This window comes from Manacus candei, unplaced genomic scaffold (genome assembly GCF_025592945.1).
Source record: "Manacus candei isolate 608988 ecotype Guabito, Panama unplaced genomic scaffold, ASM2559294v1 h1tg000043l, whole genome shotgun sequence".
NCBI classification, from domain to species: Eukaryota; Metazoa; Chordata; class Aves; order Passeriformes; family Pipridae; genus Manacus; species Manacus candei.
Genome location: NW_026138091.1, coordinates 1260345 through 1273392, shown reverse-complemented (window position 1 = coordinate 1273392; position 13048 = coordinate 1260345). Strand labels below are relative to the sequence as shown.

Below are 13048 nucleotides of genomic sequence, written 5' to 3'. Positions count from 1 at the left end.
TTTTTCTAGGTTTAAACAATTTTAAATTACCCTATTTGTTTTTTTGGCAGCAAAAATATGAACAGAATGAACTTCAAAACTATGTTGTTTCAAGCTTTTATCTCTTTTTTTGCTAGCAATTGCTAATAAATAAACAAGAATTGCAGGATTATAATTAGTGGTTTAGTATTTGCTACTTGGTTTAAAATGACCTTGAAGTGGTATTCTGCTTTTCATCTTTCTTTTCTCTTTGCTAATGTACATTCCAGCATTCTCCTAGGGCTTTGTTGAAGTGAAGGCAAAACTTTGATTTTTCGCCTCTTCATATTCATGATAATCTTTTTCTTGTCACATTCTTAACATGTTACTGCATCCACTTTCCTTCCTTTGTGAAAGTCCCTTGTGCTCTAAGTCCAATTTTCTGCTTTTACCTCACAGTGCTTAAACTATCTGTTCTATTCTGCTCTGTTTTCATTGAGAACCAGCCCTTAGCAACCAGATAACAGTGTGATACTGAAGATTTCTTCTTTTCTCTCACTATAATACATCTTTTCTCTTCCAAAGAGATTTTGGGAGCTCATCAAATGCCCATGCTACAGTACAATGCATCCGTGTGCTTTCTCTCAAATAGCTTTTCTCTTCACAGAACTTTGAAATGCTAACTTATTTATTACTCTCTTCTAAAGATAAAGCAAACAATTTCATCAATCATGTTGAATCCTTTTGTGCTCCCTTTTTATAATGTAGGTATAATCTCTGGAAAACTCTTAGCTTCAATTTGTTTAGAGAAAACCAAGGCTTGCTTTAATTAGTGCTGCATTCATTATAGAGGACCAGGCTCTTGCAAGTAGTGCTGGCATTATCATTGGATTCCAGTCCTATGTTTACATGCTTTCATGAAGACAAAATGCCCATGTCACGAAGCAGAAACACATGTACTTAAAGGGGCTTAAAGGTCACTCTAGCCTCCCTACGTCCTACTTCTGTTTGGCTCAGTATCCTCATTCTTTTCCAGACCAATACACTTTGATTTAGAGATTGCAGAGGACAAAAAACCAGCTACCAGAAGCTCTAAATTAAGTTAAAATTATCACTTGTCTGTCCTGGCCACTCCTTCCTCGTGAGCAACAGAAAGCATGAACCTTTTATTGGCCCAGTTTACCAGCCAGACAGTGGATAGCACATGACCTCAGAAGATTTGTATCCTTAGTATTGAAACTCCCCAGCTGCAAGTCTGCTATATCACACAGTGCCCAGCAGGCCAGAGATCACATAATAGCAAAAGTTACAGTTTTCAGTTAAAAGTTTGATAAAGATCCCTAGCTGTACACTAGCTATGGTGACCTAAAAAGTGTGGGAACTGAACAAATAACTAATTGTCTTTGTCCTATTTCCTATGCAAATATGATCAGTAAGTTTATTTGTTTGCTTTTTTAAATGTATCATGGCTATAGGTATCCAGTAAATGGTTGTAATGCCGTATCAGAATGTAGAGCTTTACAATAAACAAAATAGGGGAGAAAAAACGAAACTGAACAAACAAACAAAGCATTATCAGAGGAATTGAAGCATTCAGTTAAACAACATGATCATCAAAACAAGTAAGATCTGAAACAGAATAGATTTTTTTTTTTTAAGTTTTATCAATAAGATGTCTATACAGACTAGAACTCTTAGGTTCACTCATGTTCATTTGCTCTCTTGAAACTTGTTTTTCTGTATGAATGTTAATTGTATAACACTTACGGTACACTCAGCTCTTCTTCTGTTGTCCCAGTTGTACAGTTAGTTCAATCAGCTAAATCTACAGAAAGACTTAGGATGTGTGACAACATGCTCTAAGCTACCAGATATTTAACTGCAGTAGCAGTACCTACTGCACTGGGTTAAAAACAACATTCCTGTAAGCATCCTGTAACCAATGAGGTGTTCAGAGCATTCCAAGTGTATTACCAGTAGGTTAAGTAAAATTTGCTCAAGTTTCCATCCACAAACTTGAAAAACCAAATTATCCTGCTTACAGGCTTTTGATGAACAGCACTTTCCCCTCAACAAGCACTGAATCAATGGTTTAAAACAAGGAGCACTGTGCTGGGCAGAAGAAAGAAGTGCTCAGAACAAAACTGGGAAAGCCAACAATAGCAATAAATCAGCCTTGCCTATTAAGTAGGATTTCTGTTTCCCTCAGGTTGTTTTGGCAATAGCGCTAACCTTAGTTGCCCTCCTGCAGCAGTAAGTGGCTAATGAGGCAGAATGATCTATCAATCACTGCCTCAGTCAGAATGCTACTGCACACTGTTGTCCAAATCTGGGGTAGATTCATCCCTCAGTCTAAGAGGGCATGATGCTCTGGGAATTTATCTGCCATCCTGGAAGAGGCACTCAGGAGGACTGCTTTCAGAATTCAGCCCAAGCATCTCAGGTGGCCTCAGTCCACCAAGTTTCTTTCAAAGGTATGCTGAACTTCCAGAGGGAAGTTGGGAATATGCATGACCCAGAAGGGTCCTGCCATCAGAGACAGTAGACTGCTTTTGTCATCTTGTTTATATAAGCAGAGCAAATTGAGGTTGTAGATTTGATTAGAGGATCCCTGATGCTGTGCTTATACATACCCCTACTCCCTACGGCCTTGGACTCTATCACAGCTTTAGATCAAGCTTCCTGTATAATATCTGGAAGATGTGAGTACCTCAAAATTAGTTGCTCAGCAGCTAGCATGCTGAGTGAGAAGCCGCTTAGTCAGCAGGGTATACTAAAAACAGAAGTCACTCTTTCTCCTCCTCTGAACTGTCTCCAGCACCTTCAACCCAGTGATGTTTCTGTCCTCTCCTGAAGGCAGGCATGCAAGTCCTTGCAAAAGCTGAACAGTGATGACTCTTCCCTTGGAGGTAGCAACACTGATGTATGCAAAACTCAAGTGATGGGAGAACTCACTCAATGAAGATACCTTAGGCTAAGGTCTGCCATGCGTCCAAAGGAATTCAAAGCTACATCATGTGAGCTTTTTCTGGTCTACACAAGAGATGGGAATGTTGCCACACCAAGCACTTCCATGTGCAAAAAACCCTGACATTTTTAAACTTAAAAAAATCCCTAAATTACCATTCAGTCCAAGTAGTTTTCTTTTTTTGTTTTGTTTTGTTACTTCCTCATCTTTATGATGAAGTTGTGTTCTCCAGTATTACTCATGTGTGAGCTGAATACAACATTCTTGTGGATAGGATCCTTGCTAAATTGATCATCTACAGAAATAATTGCAGAACAAGCAACAGTTGTACTAACAGCAGAAATAAGTGCTTATACTAATATTTTATAAACTGCCTCAGTTTAAGGTTATCAGTTGTTAAAAAAATCAGATATGTGAAAGGGCATTTTTTTAAAAGATGTCTTTCCAAAACACTGTAGGGAATGCATGGTTCTTAATCTCAAATTAGGATTTTTTCTTTTCAGTAGAAAAATGTTCCAAGTTGGGAATTAATTGCCATGTAATTGATTGGTAATTTTCCCTCCTGCTGTGTGCAGAAGGCTATTGGATGATGGCATATCATTCTCAACAGGAGGAAAAAGTAGCAGTCATTATGGGACAATTAGTTCCAGTTTCCACTATTTTTCTTCCATAAGATGATAAGATTTCCTTAAAAATCTAAGTATAGTAGTTAGCCATAAATATCAAATAATTTTTAAAAAATTTAACTTTAAAAAAAATTATTTTTAACTTAAAAAAATAATCTAAATGTGGATGCTTCCTGTGCCCCATGTTCTTCTTTCCTGCCCTAGCAACAGTCATGAAACAGTAATTTTCATGTACCTGCAATTAAGAGAACCTGTCACAATCAATCAGCTTATGTTTGTAATTTTGTGTCATTGTTCCCGATTTCAGTACTGATATGATGTGGCTGAAGAAAACCCTGAAAATTCCTTTTTACAGCATCACAATTTATGAAAACCGTATTTCCCCACAAACTCACCATCTGTTTACAAGAAAATTCTTGGACTCAAACTGTCAATGTTTGCTTTATTGACAGTGAAGTCATAACAATTGAGTATTCACCTTATAGCATGTATAGTAGCATATGCTCACCTCGGAGGAATATACCTATGATATATATATAGAGAAAGATATATTTGTGTACACATGTGTACTTTACATGTATCTGATTGATATCTGGTGATGACTACTGAGATTTTTTAAAACTAGAATGAATGTACCTGAAAAGTCTGAATCTTGATTGCATAGAATTTGCAAAACTTGATGTACAAAATTCAATTACTTGTGAGTATTTTTCCGATTAGCACACTTTGGTGATACATCTGAAAGCTTTAATGCCAAATACCAACTGTTTACATTTTTCTAAATGCCATCCATGTCATTTTATCACAGGATCTGAAAAACTAGCTGAACTGTTTCCTTCTCCCACCTACCACCAAGTAATGCAGCCCAAATTTCCTGTATTTACTCTGTAATCTGCAGTAGGTTTTCAAACATATAACCAGTTGGTCTTTGAAGTTTAGTTTGTAATTGCATTCATGATGCAGATGAGGAATAGAATTGTACTGTGTTCTCCTTGATTTCTGAACTTTTTAATACTGCAAATGTAATGGGGTAAAAACACTCAGTAATGAAGTTAAATGTGGTCCTCATTAAATTCAGCATATACGACTGAATACATCTAGAGACTAGATCCTGTTCTGAAAGAAGGTGTCATTTTTATATAATCACTTGTCAGAGTAGAATTACACTCTGAGGTGTCAATTATTTCACAACCTAAGTCCAAGACTGAACTAATCTGTGAGGTAGCACATCTCAGCTCTCCATATTTGGTTCCTTAGTGCGTGTACCATCCTGCTCGTTCCTAATTAATTTTACTAACCCCATGGTTACTAACTGCAGAAATTGAGACATAGAAGAAATACCAAAGGGCAAATAGTGAATTTAGGGCTATGCCAAAGCAAGAATATTAATGGCATTTTTCTGTATTATTTTACAATTTCTGTTATGTTGTTCTGTATGAATTTTACATCATAGTAGTTAATCTCTGTGGCACTTTACTAGTTTATAGACTTTATTAGAACCATTGATTGGACAATAGCCAAATATGTGAATATAAATTGATTTTTTTGCAATGTACACAACAAGAAATTTATTGATATAAAGGGCTTCATTATTTGTAGGATTACTCTACATTTATTTTGGAACAGCAAGAACTCTCTGTGGACTGTAATAGAATTACGTGCTTAAAGTCAGTTGAACACTAATTTTTATATGAATTCTTTTGTCTTTCACTGCTGTATAAAGGAAATCTGAAAGTAAGTACCAGGGGAGTGGAAATGCAGATTGCAGCTTTAGGAAACAAGATGCAAGTGTGAAAGATGACAGAATGCTCATGTGGGAGGAAATTATTGTAGTTTCTTTCTTTCTTTCCCTTATTTCTATTAATAAGAAGCTAGTATCAAAGACCTCAGACACTTCGAAGCCGCACTTGCAGTAGTAGAGGAAGACAGAGGGTTTAAATTATACATGTTGGGATGCTTTGACAGGTAACCTCACTGCTGCTGAAACATGACAACATCAACATTCAGAGACACAGGGCTGTCTCTAGCCCCATTACCTCTAAATATCAAAAGAAATACATGACTAAGAAATATCATATACTTATGGGAAATAAAAGTTTCAGAACATGGTCAGGAGAACAAGCATTTTTATAATGAAACTGTGCAAGGAACTCACCACTCTTGACTTACAGCACTACTATTTGCAATGTGACCTAAACAGAGATGTTTGTAAGCTGCTGTGACTTCTCTGGCTCCTGTGTGCTCTTCTGCATTACAGGAGCAGAAGTTTGAAGTGTGGTTAAAAAATTATGGCTTTTAGATGGAAAGAAAATAGTATTGGCTTCACTGTTCTCATTTAAATTAACAGCAGTCTTATCAATATCTTAAGGACTGAGTCTGAAAATATAATTTTGCATAGGTTGGTGCTGCAAAAGATAGGGTGATTAGCTGTTCATAAATTATATATCAGACTCTGATTCTTTCTGGAAATTCGAGGCAAAGTTTCTCTTTCAATGTGAGATATTTCAGAGCCCTATGTGTTGAACAGTTGTGCCATATTTAATAAATAAGCAAGCAGGAAGCTGAGAGACAAGCATGCAGATTGTGCCATGGACTGAAGAATTTGTCTGTCTTCAGTGTTCACAGTGTCCATATCCCTCCCAAAATAGTCAGATATTTTGCTGTCCCTGGGCAGATTGTTTTCTGTGACGTTCTGTGCTTAACTTTGAAACATGCTTAGTCGTGAAATGATACATTGTAATGATTCCAATTAAATAAAATGTTTTTATAGTGACAGAGAACTGTCAACTATTCTGTGCTAATTCTGCATATTTTCTAGGTTTATCAGATATGCTAAAAAAGTGAATTAGGTTAAGAAGAGTACAAAGAGACTTGGCTATTATTTGGATATAACTCATACTCAAGTAATACATTTTCAGTGTGCATGTTAGACTGGAAATCTTACATTTCATTTTCTCATGAGAATTAACTTATATTTGGCCATCAAGTTATTGTCTTTCAGTTGTTTTTCTAAAAATATTTGTTCCTATTTTAAGTAAATTCTGGAGACTGATACAGAGCTCATGTCTAATAATGGGAAGATTTGTTGCCTGGTCCAGGACTGTGCTGTAGATAACTCAGTCTAACTTGCTGTTAACCCTCAAAACTAAAAGTTTTTACTGTCACAAAATATTTCTGCCAAGCTCTCCTTTCTACTACCTTGGGATTGCAGTACTTCTGCCTGACTTGGTATGTGATGTTGGTTTTCCCCCACATTTGCTTAAATTTGAGCTCAGACGTGTCCCCCTCATCCCTCCTGACTCGCCACCTCATGATGCTCTTCCTGTCTGCGACATCATGCTCCTACAGCCCGCTCCAGGACAAATGATACTCCTTTGGCAGGACACACAGGCATGGACATTTCTAAAACTGAGCAATAGTAAAGTAACCATTAGCTTTTGGGGAGAGATTTAGCTGCTTTATCTTGTTCATTCAGTCAAACCAATGTAACTATTGGTATGGTGTTAGTAGCAAACATTGGAAAGAAGTTTTAAAGAGCTGATGTACAGGTGGTGTCTGGAAAGTGTCAGTTCGTGTTTCACATATGGCAACAGAAGAAATGTCTTTCCTCCACTGAAAGAGGTGCAGGGATGACTGTGCATTTCTTGTGCATTGGTAGAAGCAGAGAGGACACCTGAATTTCCCCACCAGTGTTCTTCATCAGAACCTTTTTCCCCATGAACTGTTTGGCCTTTTATGTACCTTCTCTAAAGCATTACTAAATCTGGATTGCACTGTAAGCCTTTGTGGAAGTTGTGAAAAGACTTTTTTGATATAATCTTTTACTATGACCCTCTGTTCTTCTGAAAATGTAGTTACAGACCCATCTTTATAAAAAGCCAAGAAAATCTTTTTTCTGAGCTTGTCTTTTTAAAATAACTGTCCATTACTGACACTAGAAAGATAGCATATTTCATTAATAGGAAGATGAATGAGTAAAAAATATATTATTAACATCCCAGAATACTTACATTTAGGAAGAGATCATTTATTGAAGATATCTTTAGACATTCTGCTAATGTTTCCATCTTCCTAATGATGAATTAATTTCATCAAAAACACTCAAATGAGACAGGGTAAATTTTCTGTGTGATGCAAACCTTTCTCTGGTAATACTGCATACTTACCCTGGATATACCAGCACTGAAAGGTAGTAGTTTCTTCTTTCTTGGATAAGTTTTGTGATTACATTACTTCTATTACATTGGATGTAACTGCTGGGGTGAACATGTTTTGGATGCTTGAAAGATAAGCTGTCCAGGAAATACCATTTAACAGTATAGATCCCATTTACACGCATCTTGAGGTACAGTCACTAGCTCTACTATAGTTCCAGCATTAAATGTTGAAAGAATGGTGGCAATTACTTCTGAAAACCTAAACAGTTACTATAGCAACACTATATTTCTATGTTTTTAATAATTTCATTAATTTTAATTTTTAGTATGGCAAAAAAGACAGACAGCAAGGTAAAAGGACACTTTCAGGAAAATTCCTCATCGGGAGGAAATTATTTGGTCAGCATGGGATGTCTGACCTATTTGGTGTCTCACTCCACTCAGTTTGTATTCAGCAGATAAGAGAAGAAATGAGCAAAAATAAATTGTCTGAAATCCACCACGAAGAAAGACTGGTGTATCTATGAGATTATGCATTCACCAAGTCCTTTAGCAGCTGCTATGGTAAACCTGATGTAATTTAACCACGTAGAAACACACACATTAACTTTGCTGCCCTTTGGGGTTTTATTGTTTTTCTGGTTTTGTTAAGTCTATCATAAATCTCCTCACGATTTTCCAGAAGGTGATACACTACTCTTGAGTTTTACTCGTTCCAAAAAAATCCCACTTTCGTGTGAATCACTGTGAACCATCCCACAGGGTTCTCATTAACTTTCTGACTATTCAGTTTGGGTTTTTTTTAAATTAAAACAAGTAAAAATTTTCCATGGGATTAGTCTTTCCAAGTTGCCCACATCTTACTTTGCACATGCCAGAATGTTTGCAGAGACTGTTGCCCTTTGAACACATTCTTTCAACTCTGATTTCCCAAGTCCACTCCATGCTCTGTAATCATCCATGTCTGAAGTCTTATTCATCTTTATTTCTCTCTTAAGAGTAGTTGCTACTTTACTATGCTCTTAAGAGGTGCTTTCTAATGGGACTCTCACCATCAGGATCCATACCAGCATACTGAGGTACATACTTTGTACCTCCATTAACAAAATCTCTTGCTTCTTACAAATCTCCAGAATGCATATGTATATTACTCAAATCCTTCATTTTCAGAGGAAGTTATGTAGAAATTTGAGCTGATAATTCATGTTTGTCAGAGTTGTTCTTGCATAGGAAACAGTGAAGCTCTAAATGCCTGATCTCCTTAAGGGTTCAGCTCTGCATTTTTAGTGAACCTACTTCTGCATAGAGACAAGCATTACCTTGAAGTATTCGATGTATTTGTTGATTGTTTTGTCTTACATGTCTTATAATGATTATATGGCACTATATATGGGCAGTGGTATACCAAAGAATTGGCATGCTCAGGAAATATAGTCTATGGTGTGTTTTATAAAAGCATTTAAATTAAATTGCACTCTTATTTATGATTACAAATCTACTTTTATTTATGACTGGAAGTTGCACATGAAACATATCATGTTTCATACATAGCACTAAAGCATTGTAATGAACATTGAACTGGAAATCATAGTTGAATTCTATGACATTTCATTTTTTAACCTATAAGAAATTTTTGCTTGCAACTACCATTGCATAAATGGCAGATAGTCTGCTAGTGATTTGTAGATCTTTACCTTCACAGATGCATTGCAGCATTCAAGTAAGCCCTTTTTTTCTTTTTTTTTATTGTAAAAGGCCAATTTTAATCTAATTATTCTGTATTCTGCAGACTCTAATAACACCACAGTCTTTTACCATTATTGTGGAAAGCTGCAGCATTACAATAACAGAAACCATCAGATATTATAAGCAAGTAGGCATGTACTCTTTAAAATAAATTCTTTTCTGCAGAAAGCTTTTTCTGAATCAAGATTCTTTTTCAACCCCTCACACCTATTTGAAATATCAGGATAGTGTCATTGGTGTGTAAAAGTCAAAGGTTCTGTAGCAAGTGTCAAACCCGTTTGTGCATTAGATGTAGTGACCTCTAACTGCACTACGACTCTACTGAGGATTGTTCCTGAAAATCACAGGAATACTCTGTTTTCTTGGTGTTTCCTTCTTTTGGGTAAATGAAAGTATAATTCTTCAAACTTGTTCTCCGAATATATTTTCAAAATATAGTTCCAAAACTGGAAGCAAATAAATTACATTTGCCTTAATATTTAATTAGTTGAAAGTCATCACTGCAAATTGTGTCTTCCATTACAAAATAAAATAGTGAACTGCCAGGCCTGAAATAATTAAGCAATATATTATAATTAAGCAATTTAATTTTGATTTAATTATGATATATCATACAACTTTTCTTCTGGTTTAAGTGACGTTCATTGACAAAATGCTATAATATAAAACAGCACTAGTGTTTACAGCTGATGATGCTGTGTATTTTGCTTCATAGTATTTGGCATTCATCAGATCATATGGAAAAAGTCTTCTAGTCTGGAATAGCTGGCACATTATTTCATACTACCCATATTATGTACTACATGTTTTTCCCAATTGTCATTTTGTGAGGCAAGGGGGGAAATCATTGCAGACATCGGGCTTGAGCCAAAGTTCATGGATATTAACTGGAATCTTTCCATCAACTTCTGTCTGCTTTTGACAGAGAACTGCTCCCATGTTGTTACAGGGAAACAGTTAAGACCACATGCTTATAAAATATCTATGGAGCTGGATCATATACATATTCTGTGTCAACATCAACATGATTTTATATTAGGCTAGAGACTGTGAGGGCAAAGGCAGAAGTGATGGGCAGGCTAGGAAAACCACTTCATTCGATGCTGCATCAATAAAATTGCTGTAAAATAGCCACCAAATTGCTTCTTCGGAACAAGGCCGACCTCTTATTTTGTTAAAATCTTTTTCATCATATGGCAATATTGGAGAATGGCTTTGTATTCCAGCCTATACTTGTGTGCAAACCCCTGCTTAATGACAAGAATGGTGAGGATGATTTCAGAAGGTTCATTCTGCCTGCAGTCAGGTCTGTACCTGCATGTCTTCGTGACTGCGGACTTGTAGAATTAAAGTGAAAGGACAAAAAGCCAATTCTCATCTTGATTTAGGAATTTGAGCACTCTCAGCAACATCCATGAAAACAGTCACATAAGGCAAGAAAGCTCATGATTCATCATATTGTAGGCAGTCAGATGCTCTTATGCCCTTTGATTTTGATGTGTTGCCTTTTATTCCTATGTTGATGTTTAAATTTCTCAGGAAAAGGTCAAAGACCAAATGTCTTTCAGGGCTGAGAGCAATTGTACACTCAGAGCAATAATGAATGTTTGTTATCTCTCAAGTCCTTTCTCCCTCTGCTTTTCTGAAGAAAAATGAAAGGTTTATTCAGATCAGTGATATTTAGGATGCAGCAGAAAATCAGAACAATGTTTTCAAAACCTATATAAATATTTCAGCTACCCTTCCTGTGATGCTGAAATTTCTTTGTGCGTGTCTTCTCACCTTCATCCCATTGGCCCAAAATTCTTTGCTTTGTAACTGTGGTGGGTTGACCCTTACTGGACAGAGAGTGCCAATCAAAACTGCTCTATCCCTCCTTTTCTCAGCTGGGCAGGGGAGAGAAAATACAAACAAAGGCTCCTGGATCAAGATAAAGACAGGAAGAGATCACTCACCATTACTGTCACAGTAAAAACCCACCAATGGAAAACCAATATAGTAATGTATGCTCGAATAAATGTTTTCCAAATGCCCATTAAACAACATGAAATTAAAAATATGCTGATGTGGGATTATGCTTCTGACAGCCTCATATATACTTCAAAATGGCTGCATTTAGACACTCTGCAGATGTATTTTCATGAATACACTGAGACGTGAATAATTTAAGAGAACATTGTCAGTAGCACGTGCCACGTGAAATAATTGGAAGGAAAATAGTCTTCACTAAGTGAAGACTAAAATGGATGCAAATCAATTTTTATTTAATATGCAATTCTTAAATAGGAAACAGTAGGTTATTACTTTTGACAGGAAATCTCAAACTGTTTTTATTATGTCTTTATCCCTTCATTTATTTTTTGTATAGAAACTTGGACCATGATCCACACCTCTGTAACTCTCATAGAAAAATAATTCTGTAAATACATTGAAATTTGTGCACAGGGAGCGCTTATTACCCAATTTGCTTATACTTTCAAATTGAAGACCAAAAGGTAAATCTACATGAGAGTTTTACAGGAATTATGAGGTTTCAAATTTAGCGGTTCCAAAATGCGACGCTGCTGGAGAAGTGCTCTGAGCAATAAAATTATTCTGGCTGAAGTTAACCCTGCAAAAGTCTTTTCTCTCTTGTCTAGTAAATATTTTATGAAGAACACGAAACTATATGCAAATGCAATCATATTTACCCAGTAAGCATGAGCACGTATTTAGTCATTTATTGATGAGATATATACATTTCAATTATATTATCTTTTGGTTTTCTGTTGTGTTTTTTTTATTCCAACAGCTTTTCCAGGGCTTAAAATGGTGAGCGAAAGTCATCATGAGGCCCTGGCAGCACCGCCAGCGACCACAGTAGCAGCAGCCCCTCCAAGTAATGTCACCGAGCCAGCCAGTCCTGGAGGAGGGGGAGGAAAAGAAGATGCATTTTCTAAGCTAAAAGAGAAGTTCATGAATGAATTGAACAAAATTCCACGTAAGTAAAACTTGGTTGATTAAAAAAGCTTCTGTTGGCAGACTACATTTAACTTGACATTTTTCTTCTTTGACATTTATTTAGACAGCATACTGAATGTTTTCTGGTCAAAGCTAGAAAAATCAAAAGATAATCCTGGTATTGTAAGCTCCTCAAAATTGATTGGAGTAGAAAAAGTAGAGTCCAACTCATATGAAATTTGTGTCTATTCTTGATATGTCAGATTATCTTGGTAAATTTTACTGATTAATTACTACTGAATCATTAAAACTGAAACTGCAGAACTTCACAGTGGCTCTGGGACCAATAAGCAAAATATTTCCTAAAAGTAATTCTTAAGGTTTCATGTTTATGACAAATGTGTGTGGATATGCTACCTTAAAGCAATATTTAGCCAGGACTCATAACTGTCGAGAAAACAAGGGTGCTTTGTATCTTTGGGGATTAGAAGATGCAGAAAAAAATGGAAAACTGGCTTTTTAACAAGAAAATAGTTAATACATCAGTAATGTATGGAGATAGCCATGCTTTTCCCACTCAGGAATTCTAGATCAGCCACTGAACACTGTTTGGACGAGTCCATGTACCTATGCAGAATACTTTAAAAGTACTA

The 13048-nt window shown here is 36.2% G+C and overlaps 1 protein-coding gene across 3 annotated transcripts in view; it reads left to right on the top strand.

Annotated features, from left to right (window-relative positions):
- Nucleotides 1-13048, top strand: part of SYT1 (synaptotagmin 1) — a 351145-nt gene that overhangs the window by 211079 nt on the left and 127018 nt on the right. For all 3 annotated transcript variants that reach the window (XM_051795723.1, XM_051795724.1, XM_051795722.1), the window contains one exon: nucleotides 12247-12435. In XM_051795723.1, the coding sequence (XP_051651683.1) occupies nucleotides 12264-12435 (172 nt within the window). In that variant the 5' untranslated portion in view covers nucleotides 12247-12263. The remainder of the gene's footprint in view (nucleotides 1-12246; nucleotides 12436-13048) is intronic.